At 36.2% G+C, this 19,219-nt stretch overlaps 1 protein-coding gene across 2 annotated transcripts in view; it reads left to right on the forward strand.

Moving 5' to 3' along the window:
* Nucleotides 1-19,219, forward strand: part of Usp32 (Ubiquitin specific protease 32) — an 808,142-nt gene that overhangs the window by 516,130 nt on the left and 272,793 nt on the right. For both annotated transcript variants that reach the window (XM_090413901.1, XM_090413902.1), the window contains exon 22: nt 5,453-5,556. In XM_090413901.1, coding sequence (XP_090270027.1) covers nt 5,453-5,556 — 104 coding nt within the window. The remainder of the gene's footprint in view (nt 1-5,452; nt 5,557-19,219) is intronic.

The following is a 19,219-nucleotide window of genomic DNA, read 5'->3' on the forward strand; positions in this document are numbered from 1 at the left end:
GGTCCAGCATCAGGACTATGGGTTCTCAACTCCCGTGCTCACTAAAGTGAGCCCTTGAGGCTACTCCAGATATTACCATATCTGATTTTTTGGTGTTCTACAAGTAGCAAAGCATATGTGTTGACATTTCATGTCAATTTATTTGATTGTATTAATTCACAACACACAATAATAAGAAAATAATTAATATTTATTTGACTTATTTGGTGGTATTTTGCTAGTATTATATCCATCATCTTCAGACCCCAAAAACCGTTTGTCACAGTACACGAACAACGACAAGTTAGTTAACAGTGGGATCAGTTAAAAAATAAATAAATAAATAAATAAATAAATAAAAAATTTAAAAAAAAAAAACATTCTAACGGACAACACAAGGAACTAAAATTCTAATTGGCACCATCTGTTGTTTGATAAAGAGAGAGAAAAACAAGTACTAGATTTTAAAATGACTGCCCAGATTTTTGGTAAATTGATACAACCATACTTGTTGAGATTTGGAGAATGTTTTTAAAGTTGCTGCTGATTCCAAAAACAATCTCTCTAACTTATGATAACTTCTGTTTAGTGCTTATGTTTTCTTCCATTTTATCCTGCATGAAGAGGTATCCAAGGCATAATCTGCTAGTACTTGCTATAACAATAGTGCCAAATGTATTTTTTATGTTCTCCAAGGTAGATGTCAACAATTCTTCCTGTGTGTCCAGGGCACTTTACACTCCTGGATGTGAAACAGGAGAAAGTTTGTCCTTATGTGAACAGATTAGAGTTATGAATTTGATATATGGTTTAAATATGGTGTGGGGCTGATATTTATTAAGCACTCTAGATATCTTTTTGGATGTTCCCTGATTATATAGGATTGTAACAATTTGCTGTAATCTTGCATATTGGCCAGTGAAGGGGATTTCCAAGGAGCGTTTAGTATTTTGTCTACTCTTTGGGGATTATAGTCATTAGCTAAAAAGCACATCTGAAAAGATGTCTCAAAATGTAAGTATCCCATTTGGAGTATCCCATAAGGTATTAGTGAGATATGGTTGACTGAGAATGGTATGGTCATAGGAATAGAATGCAAGAGATAGGAGAAGACAGAAGAATCAGGATGGGGATTGAGTTTTGTTAATGATAACAGAGGAATTAAAGCAAAAGGAATAGAAAGTACATCAGGGTAATAGGGATTCAGGGAGCAGTTCATTTGAAGCTGTCTGGTGTGAGATGGAGACCAACAAGACTAAATATGTAATTGGTTGTTGCTATAATCCAAAAAGTATATGGGAGAATAAAGTTAACACTCACTTGCAAATTAGCATGATAAGTACAGGTTGATTAATTATTATGAGGGATTTCAACTATGGCGAGATAGATTAGTAACAGACAGGGAATGAAATGCAGTTTATACAGCTGCTGAGAGATAATTATCTAAGGCAACATGTAATGGAGGGGACATGAGGTTCATGAGTGCTGGATCTGTTCATTGTATCAGCAAAATGAACACTAACCAATCTAGCAACGGTTCCTCTGTTTAGAGAAAATGATCATGTAGTCTCGACCTTGTTAATTGAGATGTAGAATTTTCTATTAAGAAGGGATATATATGTGGAATTACAAATTAGGTAATTATGACAAGCTGAGGAGTCTGCTTTCAGCAGAGCCATGGGATAAAAATACGGAGGGGAGAGATTGTTGGTGCATGGGAGGTGATCAAGGAGTGTTTGAAGAAAGCAGTATCTGAATATATACTTAGTCAGAAGGTTAAATCAGGTAGGAGATAAATGGATGAATAGCTTTAAGTAGGAATTTGATTTTTTAATGATACTTGTGATATAATGATTAGAAATATATACATGTTAGCACAAGAATAATGTTTAATTTGCCAAATATTTCGGTCTGAATATTACAGACCATCTTCAGTGGCTACATAGGAATAGTTTTAAAAACAAAGTGGAATATGAACAATTGATCATTCATACATAGAACGCGCCGTGTAATGTCATATCGCTAAGTATTAGTATTAAATTGTTCGTATTCCACTTTGTTTTTTAAAACTATTCCTATGTAGCCACTGAAGATGGTCTGTAATATTCAGACCGAAATATTTGACAAATTAAACATTATTCTTGTGCTAACGTGTATATATTTCTAATCATTATGTCACAAGTATCATGAAAAAATCAAATTTTATTCCTTCACGGGGAAAACTTCACCAAAAATAAAAAATAAAAAACAGTAAATTAGGCAAACTATCAGTAACTCAAGGTAAGTTACGAGCGAGGATCATCTTTTTAAAAAAATGTCACGACAACAAATTAATTCCTAATTTCACTAAGATTAAAGAAACCATTAAATCTCCTGGAGCTCATAATATATACAGGAACACCAGTTTATCTTTAATCCGTAATCAGTTCAAAGCTGCTAAACATGATCTGGATATTAACATTGAGCTAGTTTCTGATCTCTATATCTCCACAAACTTAGAACCACATCTTTCAAACATAGTTCTGGATGTAGCTAAAACACTCTTTACAACGTTCTTATAAAAAACAGAATCAACATCTAAACCACAAATATGATGTTCTTGTTTCTAAACAGATGAAGCCTTTCCAAGTTCCAGATAATTGGATCGTCAACGTATTCGGTCGGCCTTTAACCGATAATGAAACACTCATCCTCTCAAAAGGACATGATTTTTCTATTGTCCCAAAAAAGATTCCATGATTTTTCTATTGTCCCAAAAAAGATGTCCAACTCTTGAGTTGGACAAAAAAAAAATGAGAAATGTACACACCATGATACTTTTGGACTTTGCTAAGACCTTTGAAAGAATACAGTATGGAAGACTATTACATAAGTTGGAGGATGTGTAATTGGGTTAAAAATTATTAATTTGGATAAGAGGGTAGTTGACTGATATCAGGTGGCCAGTGACATATCTAAAGGATCAGTTTTATTCATTATTATTTGGTCTGTACATTAATAACATTGAGAAAGATTTCACAGGAGACATGTAGCTTTGCTGATAATGTAAAGATAGGCAAGGTAATCAGGAATGCGTTTGATATGGTGCACTTGCAAAATGATTTGAATAGGCTGGAATTGATGAAATATTTAATGGAGATATTATATTGATAGGATCATGCTAGAAGAGAGTGATCAGACTAGGGATCTGAAGTTCTAGTAGATAGGAAGATGCTACTCAGAGGATAACTGCAGTGCTTGAACGGATATGTAGCAATAAGGAAGAAGTTTTGTCTCTTTACATGACTCCTTGATATGACCACTGTATCTGCATTACCTTATGAAGTAATGCAGATACATTGGAGAGAATGCAAAGGCAGTGTTAAATATAATATTGGGACTGTGGAATGTATAGATTATGAGAACAGATTAGGAATTTGACAGAGACCTTCGAACTATTGAAAGAGTCATGTTAGAGTCATATGAAAAAGTTACTGTTAGATGTGATAAGTGCAAGTAGTGTGAGCGAATTGAGGAAAATATATGATAGCTAGTATAGGTGTTTGGCCTCCTTCGATGAATCCCTGACTTCCTGGAGATTTTTCTAGTAATGGTCATAATAAGTAGAAGGAACCTCTCTGTATTAATAAACGGTGAACATTCATGACAATTTCTCTCTCCCTCTATCAACAACTCTCATTATGTATGTGTTCTGTATCAAGGAGCCAAGTTTAATATTTCCGATTTTGATATCCTGTTTAATGCTCATTCCCTTCATCATGTAATCCACATGGATGATGAATATTAGTTGAGATAATAACATATAACCTTGTATTACAATTGATTTCACATCAGATTTTCACATCTTTCTGTAAATTCTTCAGCTCTAATCTGCATAATGTTCTGGCTACATCATAGTTGTAGTATTTTGAAGAGTTTTGCTTTTTAGTAACTTATTATGGACTTTTTCAGATATACAAAACTTAAATACAGATCCTTCATATCATGAAGACATTCAATGATCTGAATATACAGATCATTGAATGTCTTATGTTTTGTATGATATTTACAAACACATCATTGTTTATTGAGTTTCTGGCTATTAACCACGCCACCGGCCAAAACATCTATAGACGTCAAGTTTATCATGGATGCGAAGTGCATGTTAAAATTGTAATACCATTGATATTACATTGTAATATATGATGGATACGAAGCGTATGAGGATGCGTATTTGATCCATAATGGCCGGTGAGGTGGTTAAAGCCAGACTCTCAGTAAACAATGTTGTTGTAGTACAAATATGGCAAATCTGATGGTATAGCTTATTCTAGATGGATGAATCTGAATCCTAAAATATGATTATTGTAAAATATTATCACTGGAGTCAGAAGTTGTAGTCTTGAAGTAAGTATAATTATTCTTAAGAGTTGGTGTAAAATTCTTCCAGATTTGGGAATGCAATTTGCAGAATCTAGTGGATAGAAGAAAGAGAGGAGACATAATCGAGACATATAAATTGATACAGTGTTGTTACCTGATTAATGTGGATCAGATTTTTTCATAAAATGTATAGAGACAGGGAGAGAACAGGAAGCTGTATAAGTGTGAGCAAGGGCATAGCGAGAAGTAGGATTTTTGCATGGAGAATGGTAAATGATTACAATGCATTGGCTGGAAATGTAGATGTGGAGACAGCAAATGCATTTAAGTCATGGTGTGATGAACTGTGTGTGTGGGATTGTTTTAATTTGATTTTTATGGTGCAGACATTAAAGGTTGTGCTGCAACAGGACACAGGTTTACAGCAGTATGTATGGTATGCAGTTAGTAGGGCATTCACAAACACCCTTAGCAAGATTTGAATTTGTTGGTTGGAGAGCGTATACCTAACCACTCAGCCAATCAGGTCAGCATGTGGGGTGGAGGTCTAATGGTAATTATTATTATTTTAGCAGATAGGCAGGTGCGTGTTTACCTGATATAGCAGTCATTAATCATCTTGATTTAAAATATAAGAAAAATTAGATGAAAAATTGAGATATATATATATATATAAAAATTTAATTAAACTAATATTTGAATTTTGAGCTAAAATAAGGAACTTCTAGGTAATGGGAATCATTTTATCATTTACAATTTTACAATCTACTTAAGAATATAAGCATCATGTTTTCACCTCTACGAAACTGACATACTATTCAAAAAGAAATTTTTTAAGATATATTGTACCAGTATACATAATAAATGTTAGCTTTTAACTAGTAGCTTCTACATAAATGTTGCACAAGCTTTTCATGAAATCACAAGTGTGTTAACAAAGAAATGTACTTTTATCTGCGAGACCACACCTTTCAGTTATGTAATAGTCTAGTATGATATAAATTAATTTGATTCCCATTTTTCTGATTTCAGTATATTTTATTTGCTTTATATTTAGTTTTTTATTTATTTTACAAAACCAGTAACATGATTTGAACGGATTACTTTTCAGTGGACTATTGGTAAATATGCTCCACGTTTTAATGGGTTTCAACAACATGACTCTCAAGAGTTATTGGCATTTTTAATGGATGGATTGCATGAAGATTTAAACAGGTAATTCTTTCATTTCCTTTTAATTTACTGTCCTGTTTTACACTGTAAAACAGGACAGTTAATTTTTTGTTGACTAATACTATTACTTAATGTTAACATGGTTTCCCCCTTACCTTACAGGTTCTAACACCAGTCCTGTGTATTCAGTGTTTCACTATGCTGCATACACAAAACACTCAGTTTTCTTTTTTATACATTTTATTAACAAAGTATACACACACACACACACACACACACACACACACACACACACACACACACACACAGCATATAAAATAAAATATTAAACAGATTAATGACCCTTCTTCTCACTCACATTCATAACCTTAAAATATTGATTCTTCTAGCATTAAATACAAAATATCTGCTGAGGTAGAAGCTAGCATGTTTTAGTCAGAGACTCAGACATGACAGAAAACTTGGCAAATCCTGTTCTGGAAAGTCAAAATACAAGTTCTTTATCAATCCTTAAGTTCTCTAAAGAAACAGCAGTAACAAATTTCTTTGCACACACTTACTCAAGAAATTGATAACTCATGCCAGCCTTTAAGCATATTTAGTTTCTATTTAAAACCGAATACAACTGTTATGGAACATTCTTGCATTTTTACTTGACACAAAAACAACAGATTCCACTAGTCCATCTAATCTGAACTTAAAATACCAAAATGACAAGAGTGAAGATATATTAACTTCTCATTAGGAACTTAAATAATAAGGAATCCATGAAAAAATTATTTGTTCCTTACATCTTTCTTTATTTCATAAAAGGAATATTTCCATTTCTTCCTTATCTTCTTCTACTTGTTCCTTTTTTTTTTTTTACACTCTCTCTCTTATTTATCAGCCGTTCATTTCATATGACAGTACACCACACACTGTATTTTCTTATTTGCAATTGCATGAATTATGTCACAACAGCTGGGAATCATAGATAGTAGAGTGAAGTTTTTCATTAATTGGTTGGATATGTTTGTGGACAGTGTGACGTAGTTTCTTTTCCATTTCATGCACTGAATATAAAAAAAACTTCTACAGGATTTTAATTCCTGCAATGTAGGAAGGTATGTACATTCTGCCAATTCTTGAATGTGGCTGCTAAATTATTATAATTATCATTATTATTTTGGTAACCTCCATGGAGTCAACAGACTTGTCTTCGGTGGCCCATTCAACCAGCAGCATGTCTATCCTAATGAGCTTAAAATTTATTTACACTACCTGCATTCACAATGCACTCAAGCAATGCATTCCGCTCACTAAAAACTCTCATCATGAAAAAGTAAAACTAATTTCACTGATGACACAAACCAAGAGGCGTTATTAAGTTTAATGGCTTTGCTAGTCAACAATTACTAATTGCAGAACTACAAAGAGTGCTCTATATTTTTCTTACACTCAAATATCATTTTAATAAATATAATTTTATCAACATAATGATATTTTTATATATCTTTTATTTCACTTTTAATTAACTGAACTAATAGTAAAACCTTCAGCTACCAAAAATCATAAAGATATTTAAATATCTTTACACAGGACTATTTTTTCTAATAATTGTTATTAATAAAATGATTATAGTAGTTCCAGAAAGTCATAAATTTATTGTAGATATCCAAATCTATTATTTTAATTAATAAATACAATATAGAAATGTTTTAGGAACATTTGGAGAAAAGAGGAAAGCTAATATTATAGTAAATGCATGCTGGATTTCTGTTCAGGGTGTATTAGTTAATTACTAACACAATGTTCCAATATAAAAATCTGCACAAATACACATGGAGACAAGATGCATGAAATAAGAAGTCTTATTGATTCTGTTATAGTTGACAGTAATGTTTTCCCACTGATTTTCAAGGCACAAGAGTACAGAGGATTTCAAATAGAAAGTGATCGCTATTTAGTTTAGAGCAGGATAAAATTGAATTTCATATTGAAAAGAAGTGTGTGCAAGAAAGTTTTAAAACAAATCAAGGTTAAGCAGCTTTCAGAAGTGAACTGTAGACTCAAATACACAAACATCATCCAAGAAAAATGAAAGAAATTGAAAATAAGAACCAAACCTTGGAGATTCAGTAGCAGATCCTGAAGAAAACGTTGATTGATTCACCCAGAGAGATGTGGTGAGATTGTTTGTAGGGATAGAAAAATCAGAACTCCAAGAGGCAATGAAGGAAAAGAAGAAAGCATATCAAAAGTTCCTGGTAAGTCAGCTTGTGCTCTTAGAGAATAGCAAGAAAAAGGTAAGAAAGCAAAGCACTTTATAAAACTGGCTAAAAAAAAGTCATGGGAAGATTTTGGTAAGAACATAGAAAATAAATATCAGAAAGGTGGCAAAATATTCTGGAGGCTATTGAAAAGCTTAGAAATGGATAAAAAAGTAAAAAAGTACTGTAAAAGGAATCGAAGATGTAGAGGTGACATTTATTTATTTATTTATTCTTATGGCAAAAGCAGCTACAGGTCAATGTCGAGACCAGAAAGCCAGTTCAGGGCCTCATCTGTCACTTCGTGGATGTCCTGGAGGCCACCACCATGAAATTGGCGCCTTGGGCAGTCATTCGCAATATGAGTGATCGTCTGGGCTAGAGGGGAACACTCACAATAAGAATGGTCTGACAGTCTTCAGTTATTCATTAGGTAACCACGTCTGCCCTGGTTAGTTCTGATCCTATTGATAGATGACCAAATCTTCCTAGGAAGGGCAAAACCAGGCTGCAGAGCACAGGGATCTTCAATCAGGAAACAATTTCTTGGGAGTTTGTTCGACCAGTGTTCTCCCCACATGTCAGATGTCAAAGGTAAGGCAGCTGAAGAGAGTTCGTCCATGGATCAGAAAAGGGTTTCTTGATTTTAGGCGAAGACTAAGTGGATTTATTAGTGTCTGGTGCAGGGGCACGGTATTCTGCTGTAGAAAATATGAGGGCTAGTGCAAATGACCTTAGGACTTCTGTACCACAACCCCAGGTTGTTCCAGCAAGACTTGAAATGATATTGTTTCTCGTTTTAATTTTGTTGAACAGGTTGGTGATGTGCCTTTTATAGGTTAGGCTTCTGTCCAGGCTCACTCCAAGGCATTTCAGGTGAGCTTCGTGTTCTACCATTTTTCCACAGAAAGAAAGGTTGAGATGTGATGTCGATTCACCTCTGTATTGTTCAGGTGAAATACTGTAGACACAGTTTTTGTTGGATTTGGCTTCAAGCACCACTGCTTGAAGTACTCTTCCAGGATGTTCAAGTCTGTGTTCAAGGTTGATTCCAGGTTGGCAAAGGAGGTAGATTGATGTAGGATCACTGGTCATCAGCATACATATACTTGTTTGAGCTGGTATATAGTAAGTCATACATGTAGATGTTAAAAAGCAAAGGGGATAACTCAGAGCCATGTGGAAGACCGTTGTGGAGAAATCTGGGCCTGCTCTTTTTTCCACCAATATGGTCCTGGATCTTTCTGTTGGAGAGAATGGATTCTAAAAGCTGGAAAGTTTTTTTGCGCCTTATAATATTTCCTAGCTTTAGTAGGAGGTCCCTGATCCAGACTGTGTCATAAGCTGATGTTAGGTCAATGAAAGTGGCTCCAGATTTAAGTTTCTTCTGAAAGCCTGCTTCAATCTGTGTTGTCAGGGCCAGGACCTGGTCACAGCAACTTCTTCCTGGCCTGAAGTCAGCTTGTTCAATCGGGAGTGCTCTTTTGATGAGTGGTGAAATCCTTTATGGAGAATTCTTTCTAATAGCTTAAAGGTGGAGCAAAGCAAGGAGATAGGTCATAGATTTTTGACATTATTTGGATCTTTCCCTGGTTTGGGCACAGCAATTATTTTGTCTTCTCGCCACAGTTTTAGTAGTTTTCCAGTTGTTATAATTTTTGAGAAAAGGGTGGTCAGCCATGTTTGACCTCATTAGCCAAGATGTTTTAGAAACTCAGGGAGGATTCCATCCACTCATGCAGCCTTGCCATTCTTAGTGAGTTTTAAGGCTTTCTGTACCTCTTAAAGAGAAACTGGCTATATAAGTTCAGGAAGTTTGCAGGCCATCTTCAGATTTTTTCTGAGGGAAGATTGCACAGTTATTTTTCCTGGTAGAGCTGGGACTTATCTTGGAAGTTTTCAGTAAATGATTAGCCATTTGATCAGGGGTTATCTGTGTGGTTTGTTTGTTGTTGGTTCTGCCCTCCCGTAATTTTCTCAGAAGTGACCAGCTTTTCTGGCTAGATTTGGTGAAGTCAAGTTCATGGATGGTTGAGATCCATCTTTTCTATCTGTTTTTGTCGAGCATTGCTACGAGCTCCTTAGCAATAGTTGGGTCTTCATTTTTCATATTTGGCTAAAAATTCCTCAGTATCCTTACTCCAGCATGGGATGTATTGTTTTCTGTAGTCTCCAGGAATAGAGGCTTTGGCTGCAGTTTTGATTACTTTGACAAATCTGGGATAGTAATTAGGGGTGGATGATATTGCTGTAATGGTTTGTTCAATTTGCTTCTCAAATACATTCCAGTTGGATCTGCGAAGGTTCTATCTACCGATTGGTGTTCCACTGATGATTGGGATTGATGTGACTGTCTCTATTAGTGTAGGACAATGCTGGCAGTTAGGGAATCTGTTGAAGATGGTTCTGGTTGTTAGCAGAGGGTAGTCTTTAGAGCCTTTATGCACAGATCTAGGGTGTAGGTTCTGTTCCATCCGGCTGAGTGAAGAGTGCCTTCTTGCTTGGCGTCGTAGATCAAATACAGGTTATATATATCCATCCAGTTAACCAGATCATTACCATCTTGGTTGTAGAGGAATTGCCCCCACATGGTGTGATGAGAGTTGAAGTCACCAACATAGATAGCAGGGTGAGGTGGCAGCCAGTCCATCTGGTCAGACCAGGATTGCAATGATGGTTTGTAGACTTTGTAGATGGTGGTGTTTTTAATTTTAATACCTATGGGATATTCTGCTTCAGGCATACGTTGGGTTATGTCCTTGAGACCAGGCCATGCTTGGGATGGCAGTTTTAAGACACAAGAATTAGACCTGGGATCTTTAGTCTGTTGAGAGCTGTGTCAGGCACATGGGTTTCCTGGAGAACCAGGACACCAATCATTTTGTCTTTGGCTATTTTTCCGATGACTTCGGTTTGATTTAGATGTTCCTTCTATGTTTAAGGAATAAATCTTGAGAGAGTGTTGTTTAGGAGACTGTAGCTTATTTTTCAAAGCTTGCCCTCCTCCCAGATAAGCAACATGATCCTTGTTATTCTGGGCCACAATGGAGCCAGCACACAGTTTTTTGAGTTGTGTTTTTATCATGGTTGCTACAAGTTGTCCTGGAGGCTTGGTACGTTTGGACTCCTGGTTTGAGACATTAGCTTCATGTTACCAGTGTTACATCTCTGTGGCTTCTTGTGTCTGAAGCACCAGCAATGTACCACAAGGGTGACACTACTGGCAGGGGCATGGGAAGAGCTGTCTCAATCCTTCAGTCTCATATCAAGATATTCTAGATGTCTGCAGTAATTACTTTGAAAGACTGCTAAATGAAGCAATCAGTGTCAGCATGATGGTAGAAAACTCCCAACAGGAATGCATATCCATGCTTGAAGTAGGAAAATTCATCAAAAGTCTGAAATGTTGAAAGGCAGCTGAAGTAGATGAAATTCAGCTATAAATGCTCAAATATGAAGGTATAATAGTTTTACAGTGGCTGCATTGGATAATTCAGAAGTCCTGGTCAGAGGGTCGAATTTCAGATGATTAAAGCAGAGCTCTCATATTACTCAACTGTAAAATGGGAAATACTAAATGCAAGAATTACAGAAGTACAGGCAGTCCCCGGGTTATGGACGACCCAACTTTTGCCTCCCCATACTTACAAGATACCAAGGCTCCCCATAAAGATAATTATTAATTCGGGAACTAGTTTCCTCAGGAACTGTGCCCTCAATTCCATGATGATTTTCGATGCTTCAAAAAAGAAAACATTGCCAAAGCTAGAAAAGCAATGATGGATAGTGGCAATGCACTGCAATTGGACATAAATGATAATGATATCATTGATTTACTAGAGTCCCATTCAATAGAACTAACAAATGAAGACTTTATGGAGATAGAGAAACAGCTGATAGAAACACAAGAACACAACGAATCAGAAGATCCAGAGCCAAGAAAGTTTATGATAAAATAATCAGCTGAAGCCTTTCTCATTGAAGCAGGATTTGCTAAGCTTGTGGAGCAAGATCCTAACATTGAGCGGTTTACAAAGGTTTACCATGCAGTTAATGAGAACGTCAGCTTCTACAAGGCCATTTATGATGAAAAAAAGAAAAAGGCTGTGCAAACACAGCCTTTTTCTTTTTGTGTGTGAATAGATGCATCAATGGCAATATCCCATTACAAATTAGGATATGAGGAAAGAACTTGCCATTGTTAGCATTCAAGAATGTGTTAGTAGAGTTCATCTCAGGTGGTATGGTCACTTAAACAAAATGGGAGATGAAAGATGAGCAGAACAAGGGTTCTCTTTGCCAGGTTGGTGAGGAAATGCCAATCTGACAAAGAACTTTTGCAGAGGAAGACCATGATGTAGATGGACTGATACAGTTAAAAAAGTTCCTTAAAAGACAGAAATATAAGATCTGATAATATTGAAGTCCTGACAGATAACAAATTAATTCGGAGGAAAATTATTCATCAGAAGTTAGTAATGGTGTAACTTTCATGCAGTACTATCGTAATTATCCTGTACACCCCCCATGGGTATATATCAGGAATTTGATGATGGTGAAATACAATTCTTGATGTTTTTAATCTACAAGCATGCTGGAGATGCTTTTCAAGAATGACCAGAAATATTAATTAACTACTTCAAGAAAATACGGTAGTATAATTAAAGATACTGTTTGCTGCATGGACTGTGTTATCCTTTTATTATCTAACATTCTGTGGGTGAGTTCACATTAAAAAAACAAAATAAATATAAACTAAGAACCAACTCTTAATGTAATAATTTTACAAAGCTGTTAATATTTCAGATTATTAGAGATGGTTTGCTAAATACTGTTTTTTTTTTTTTTTAATTTAAATATCCGTTTTAATACCTGTTCATCTCTAATGGCATTTCAAGTCTAGCTCATTATGTTTAACATTGCATGAATCTCACTTGTGTTTTATTATTTTCAGCCTTCTGTCTGGAGCAGACAGAAGGCTGAAATCATGAATCAATCTAGGGTGACATTCACATGAATGCCACAAATTAATATTTATACTTGATATAAATGTGACTTCTACCAAATGTATGTAAGGAATACTTTATTTTTATAATGGGTAAAATCATTCCTATAGCCATAGACCAGTATTGCTCAACGTTTTTTGGATCATAACCCACCTCAACGTCTCAAAGCTCTTGATGCCCCACCTCAATGTCTCGAAGATTTTGATGCTCCCCCCCCCCCAGCATAATAGTCAGCTAAGTTCTGAAAAGGTGTAATATAAATATGTACATGTATGGGTCAAAGCTGTATAACTGAGAGGAGACTGTTGGATTGTGATAGAATTTTATGAACTCCTATCTTATCACAATCTAACATGGGTTTCCAAACAAAAAAAAGGGAAATAAATACAGTAAATTGCCTCTAAGTGTAAAATAAGTAATATGTATATGTACATCAAGTGTGTTCTGTTATGAAAAAGTTAAATAAGTATATATTTTGTGCCATTTGCAAATGAGGTTAAATTAATATTGAAAATGTAAAACATTGTCAGAGCTTTATAAAATAACATGTATAAAAGAATTATAGAATGTAAGCACAAATTCAACAGTTGTGTGTGGGGGGGAGTCAAGTCCAAAGGTTACGGAGCTGTACGCGAGGGAGCGGCTCGCCCCAAGCAAACAACGTGACGGCAGCGTACATGCAATAGCGGGGGAGAGAATGGACGCCCTGGCGTAAGAGCACGTGAGAGTTCGCTGGACATCGAAAGGGGCGAGAAATGCCCAGAAGAAGAGAGGGAAATATAAGGGTCATGCGACCCTGAAACAAGGCTTTTTGTTCCTGGATCTCCTGTGTGTTCCCCTCTCTCCTGGTGGCATAGGGTGAGAGTGCCTCGGTATCGGAGGGACCCCGATAGGCAGCTATGGGTCTCGGCGGCATTCTCCGTGAAAAGAAGCAAGTCCGGCTGTCCACAGAAGGCCAGTTTCCTGTGAACCTATGATGCAATAAAGAACCATAAAGGGAACATAAGTAGACTTTGTTTGTGTTTTACTGAATGTGAATGTAAGATTTGTGCCCACGTTAATATGGTAATAGGATAAGGTTGTATTGCTATCACTTTAGAAGGATATTGAATTTATTCTTATTGTCTGTCGATGTGTTAAAGTTCGTTTTTATATTGAATGAAATTAGGGATATGTTTAGAGTGAAGAATTGACAAATTATAAAGAGATTGTGAAAGATATGAATGTTATCTTGAGTAGTCTGACAGAGCTACGGAGTTTTAGAATAACTGTGATAATAATACATAAATAATGCATTCTTACTTTAGATAGCTGCTACATAATATGTTATAAGTATAATAGTAGTGTTTGAATGTTTTATGCTTTATATGGATCTCCTTTAAGATGGATTTGAATTAATGTTATTAAGTATATCTACTTTTGAGAATTAATAAACTTTGCTTTTGATTCTAACAAAGACTTTCTGTGATTTCTGGAATCCGATGCACCTCTTATAAAATATTAATGCGAACCTATGCAGGATATTAAAAAGGGTATATTAGCGTTAAGTGGCGCAGCGAAACAAATAAATTTCTTGGCGTTTTACGAGAGGTAAATCTCAGACACTCTGATACTCTGGTACTGTTTCGTTCTGGAGGAAATTCCATTGTCCCTCAGAGGTACCACGTGCTACCCGATAGAGTGTTGAAAATTTATTTATCACTAGGTTAGACTATAATAGATTTAGTTTAATCCTTTATCCCAGTGAGAGCAAACAAAGTTTGCGCCTGAAAATATCTTCAGGACTAAATATAGTGTTGTATTATCTTATCCAGTAAGTAGTGCAACACCAAGGCAACTCGTGGCAAAGGTGGAGCAAGCTACCAGGCACTTCTAACCCAGTATCTCCCATAATGCAAAACACATTTCCTATGTGGATATGTATACTGTTATGCATTAAAGGGATTGGCCATCTACCCAGACTAGTTTCGACCTTTATTGAGGTCTCTTCAGTGGGAGCCAGGCCCAGAGCTGGAGATACCAGGCAGAAGCAGTAGCAAGTCATCTGTGCCTATGGGAGTTGCCAAAAGGTTTATCACCTTTTTTAAAAATTACTCTGGATTTAGAGAAAGATGTTGAAAATTTATTTATCACTAGGTTAGACTATAATAGATTTAGTTTAATCCTTTATCCCAGTGAGAGCAAACAAAGTTTGCGCCTGAAAATATCTTCAGGACTAAATATAGTGTTGTACTATCTTATCCAGTAAGTAGTGCAACACCAAGGCAACTCGTGGCAAAGGTGGAGCAAGCTACCAGGCACTTCTAACCCAGTATCTCCCATAATGCAAAACACATTTCCTATGTGGATATGTATACTGTTATGCATTAAAGGGATTGGCCATCTACCCAGACTAGTTTCGACCTTTATTGAGGTCTCTTCAGTGGGAGCCAGGCCCAGAGCTGGAGATACCAGGCAGAAGCAGTAGCAAGTCATCTGTGCCTATGGGAGTTGCCAAAAGGTTTATCACCTTTTTTAAAAATTACTCTGGATTTAGAGAAAGATGTTGAAAATTTATTTATCACTAGGTTAGACTATAATAGATTTAGTTTAATCCTTTATCCCAGTGAGAGCAAACAAAGTTTGCGCCTGAAAATATCTTCAGGACTAAATATAGTGTTGTACTATCTTATCCAGTAAGTAGTGCAACACCAAGGCAACTCGTGGCAAAGGTGGAGCAAGCTACCAGGCACTTCTAACCCAGTATCTCCCATAATGCAAAACACATTTCCTATGTGGATATGTATACTGTTATGCATTAAAGGGATTGGCCATCTACCCAGACTAGTTTCGACCTTTATTGAGGTCTCTTCATCTTTCTCTAAATTCTTTCTCTAAATCCAGAGTAATTTTTAAAAAAGGTGATAAACCTTTTGGCAACTCCCATAGGCACAGATGACTTGCTACTGCTTCTGCCTGGTATCTCCAGCTCTGGGCCTGGCTCCCACTGAAGAGACCTCAATAAAGGTCGAAACTAGTCTGGGTAGATGGCCAATCCCTTTAATGCATAACAGTATACATATCCACATAGGAAATGTGTTTTGCATTATGGGAGATACTGGGTTAGAAGTGCCTGGTAGCTTGCTCCACCTTTGCCACGAGTTGCCTTGGTGTTGCACTACTTACTGGATAAGATAGTACAACACTATATTTAGTCCTGAAGATATTTTCAGGCGCAAACTTTGTTTGCTCTCACTGGGATAAAGGATTAAACTAAATCTATTATTACCGATAGAGTGTATTACGGAGATATAGCATAAAAGGTTAAAATAGTTGTGATAAGGAAGAAAGCGACACAACAAGACCTCCACATAGCCTTTAAAGGAATGCGGAGAACTGACCAAGACTTCTGACCTAATGTCCAATCCTTACCTTCTCGTGGTGCACCCTGTTGGGTATCTACTTGGATACTGAACGAACGAGGATGGGCTGGCAATTTGGGATTTAGCCGACAAAATTGTATTCTTATTGGTTAAACCAAAATAAAAAATGATGGTACAACATGACAAAATTTCATGCCGGCTGGGACGTCGCCCGTTAAACAAGGCCCCTGTTGTTTTCTCCAGGGAACCAGGGCGAACAGCGAAAAGTCAGCTACTGGAACAAATCTGAAAACAAACCCCAACTCAACATCACCAGAGTTAAAGATCGGTACTATCAATGTAACAAGCCTGACTGGCAAAGAAATAGAGCTAGCTGAGGAATTAGATAAGTACCAGATCGACATAATAGGGGTGATTGAAACAAAAAAGACAAAAATTGGTGAGATCTTTCTGAGCAATAAATACAAAATGTTATGTTCAGGCAATGACAATCAAGGAAAAGAAGGAGTAGCCATAGTATTCAACACAAAATACGAGGCTAATCTTCTTGAATGGCAATCAGTCTCAAGTAGAGTGATGTGGGCAAATATGAGAATGGGGAACTGGACAATGAGACTTATTTGTGCCTATGGTCCCACAGAAGGTTCTACTAAGGTAGAAGTGGAGGAATTTTTTGAGGCTTTAGAAAAAGCAATTGACACAGTGAAAAAGGAAAAGTTGGTCCTTGTTGGGGATCTAAATAGCAGAGTAGGAAATGATTGTCAGACATACAAATATATTTTTGGAAAATTTGGAGAAAAGAGCAAAGCTAATAATAATGGCAAATTGTTGGATTTCTGCTCAGGACATGGACTGGTTATTACTAACACCATGTTTCAACATAAAAATGTGCACAAATTCACATGGAGAGAAGTGGCTAGGAATAAGAAAAGTCTCATTGACTATGTTAAATTTTTTCTTGACAGTTATTCATAAGACTATTACACTTTTTTATATAATCTTTATCAAGTAGCTTTATTTTATCCTCCTACATGATTCGCCAATCTGTTTCTATTGGCATCCTCAGGGAATACAAACTAGTAAGCTAAAATGAAGGTTACAGACTAGGTTATAACCGATGGTTCTAAATCATACAAATAATTGGTATTGTGCATGACAATGTGCGTGTCTCGTTAACGTGATTTATTCGTAATGGCTCATGATGTAATTGTTATGAAAGTTCATTTCTTTGATGTTTAATGATTTGATAAAAGTTTTCAAAATTTCTGCTAAAATTAGACCTTGATTCTTGTTTAGGTTTTCAGTTTTACGGACGACTGTAGCTGCTTCTTTAAAGGTTCTTGAATGGTAGTTATCTTCTATGTATGGCATAAGGCTCTTATCCCACTCAATGTGATGGTTAGTAGAGGCAAAGTGGCATGAAAGGCCTGAAATGTCTTGTCTGTTATTTCTGACATATCCTATGTGTTCTTTCTTTCTCGTTTCAAAGCTTCTAGATGTCTGACCTAAGTAACTAATACCACATGAGCAAGGAATATTATATACTCCAGAGTACTTGTAGAATGGGTGAGGATCTTTCGGTGATCTTAAAAATTTCCAAATAGTGTTGATTGGTTTGAATGCCACTCTGATCCTATGTGGTTTTAAAAGGTTAGCTAATTAAGATGAAAAGCCAAACCCAAACGGGCGAGGTTGATATACGTTAAGGGGATAAAAATCCCTATTGTTTTTCAGCCAGTAAGCGAAACTAAGATCGAAAACTATGATCTGTAACGTTTCATGCCGACAAACTGTCAGCGTATCCAAGCGTAAGTGACCACTTGGTAGTGCCACACCACGGCAACTCGTTGCAAAGGTAGTTTTCGATCTTAGTTTCGCTTACTGGCTGAAAAACAATAGGGATTTTTATCCCCTTAACGTATATCAACCTCGCCAGAAAAAAATTGGCGTTTGGCTTTTCATCTTAGTTATACTATGTTATAATAGAATATAGTGACACACCTTTCGGGCAATCGGATAGCAAAAGTATGTAAGTTTTCTTCACTTAAACTCTGTTATTCTAGGTCTAGCTACTCACTGATGAGACCTCAAAAAAGGTTGAAACCGGTCTGGGTAGTGACCTCTCCTCATAATGTAAAACAGTACTACATCTCTTAAGAGCTGTGTGTTTTACATTATGAGAAAATATCAAGAACAGTGAGGGATCTTGCTCCACCTTTGCAACGAGTTGCCGTGTGGCACTACCAAGTGGTCACTTACGCTTGGATACGCTGACAGTTCGTCGGCATGAAACGTTACAGATCGTAGTTTTCGATCTTAGTTTCGCTTACTGGCTGAAAAACAATAGGGATTTTTATCCCCTTAACGTATAGGTTAGCTAATTTTTTGGAAAGGTTGTTGACAAAAGGAATCATAATTGTACTGATATATTGGATGTCATCACGTTGTCGATGTGGTATATCAGTAAATAGAATCTTGTTATAGAGTCTTTTTGGGTAACCATTTAAAGAAAGTTCTCTAGATATTGTGGTTAATTCCGTTAGTAGGTCATCCTTATCTGTCGTATACTGTATAGCTCTTTTCTTGAGACTATGGATAATGCTAAGTTTCTGAGATATGTGATGAGCTGAGTTGAAATGGAGGTAACGTCCAGTATTTGTAGGTTTTCTGTATACAGATAGGTTGATACTATTATTGGATTGTTTCTTTATTAAAATGTCAAGGAATGGCAGTTTTTTATCTTTTTCCATTTCTAATGTGAATTTGATGGTATTGTGGAAACTATTGATTTGGTTGAGGTAATTCTTTAGTTCTTCTTTAGTATGATCCCAAATGATAAAGATGTCATCTACATATCTGTACCAAATTTTCGGTTTTGGAAAGATCTGGGTTAAGATTATTTTCTCTAGATCTTCCATGAATAAGTCAGCACAAGGAGGTGAGAGGGGGCTACCCATAGCTAATCCAGTGAGTTGTTTGTAGATCGTTTTTTGCCAAATGAAATAGAAGTTAAACAGTGATTGAACAAAGTAGTGATGTCTCTTGGGAACAATTTGTCTAAGATGTTGATGACCTCAACCACTGG

This window comes from Typopeltis vanoorti, chromosome 24, assembly GCF_054136105.1.
Source record: "Typopeltis vanoorti isolate ZY-2024b chromosome 24, IOZ_Tvanoo_1.0, whole genome shotgun sequence".
NCBI classification, from domain to species: Eukaryota; Metazoa; Arthropoda; class Arachnida; order Uropygi; family Thelyphonidae; genus Typopeltis; species Typopeltis vanoorti.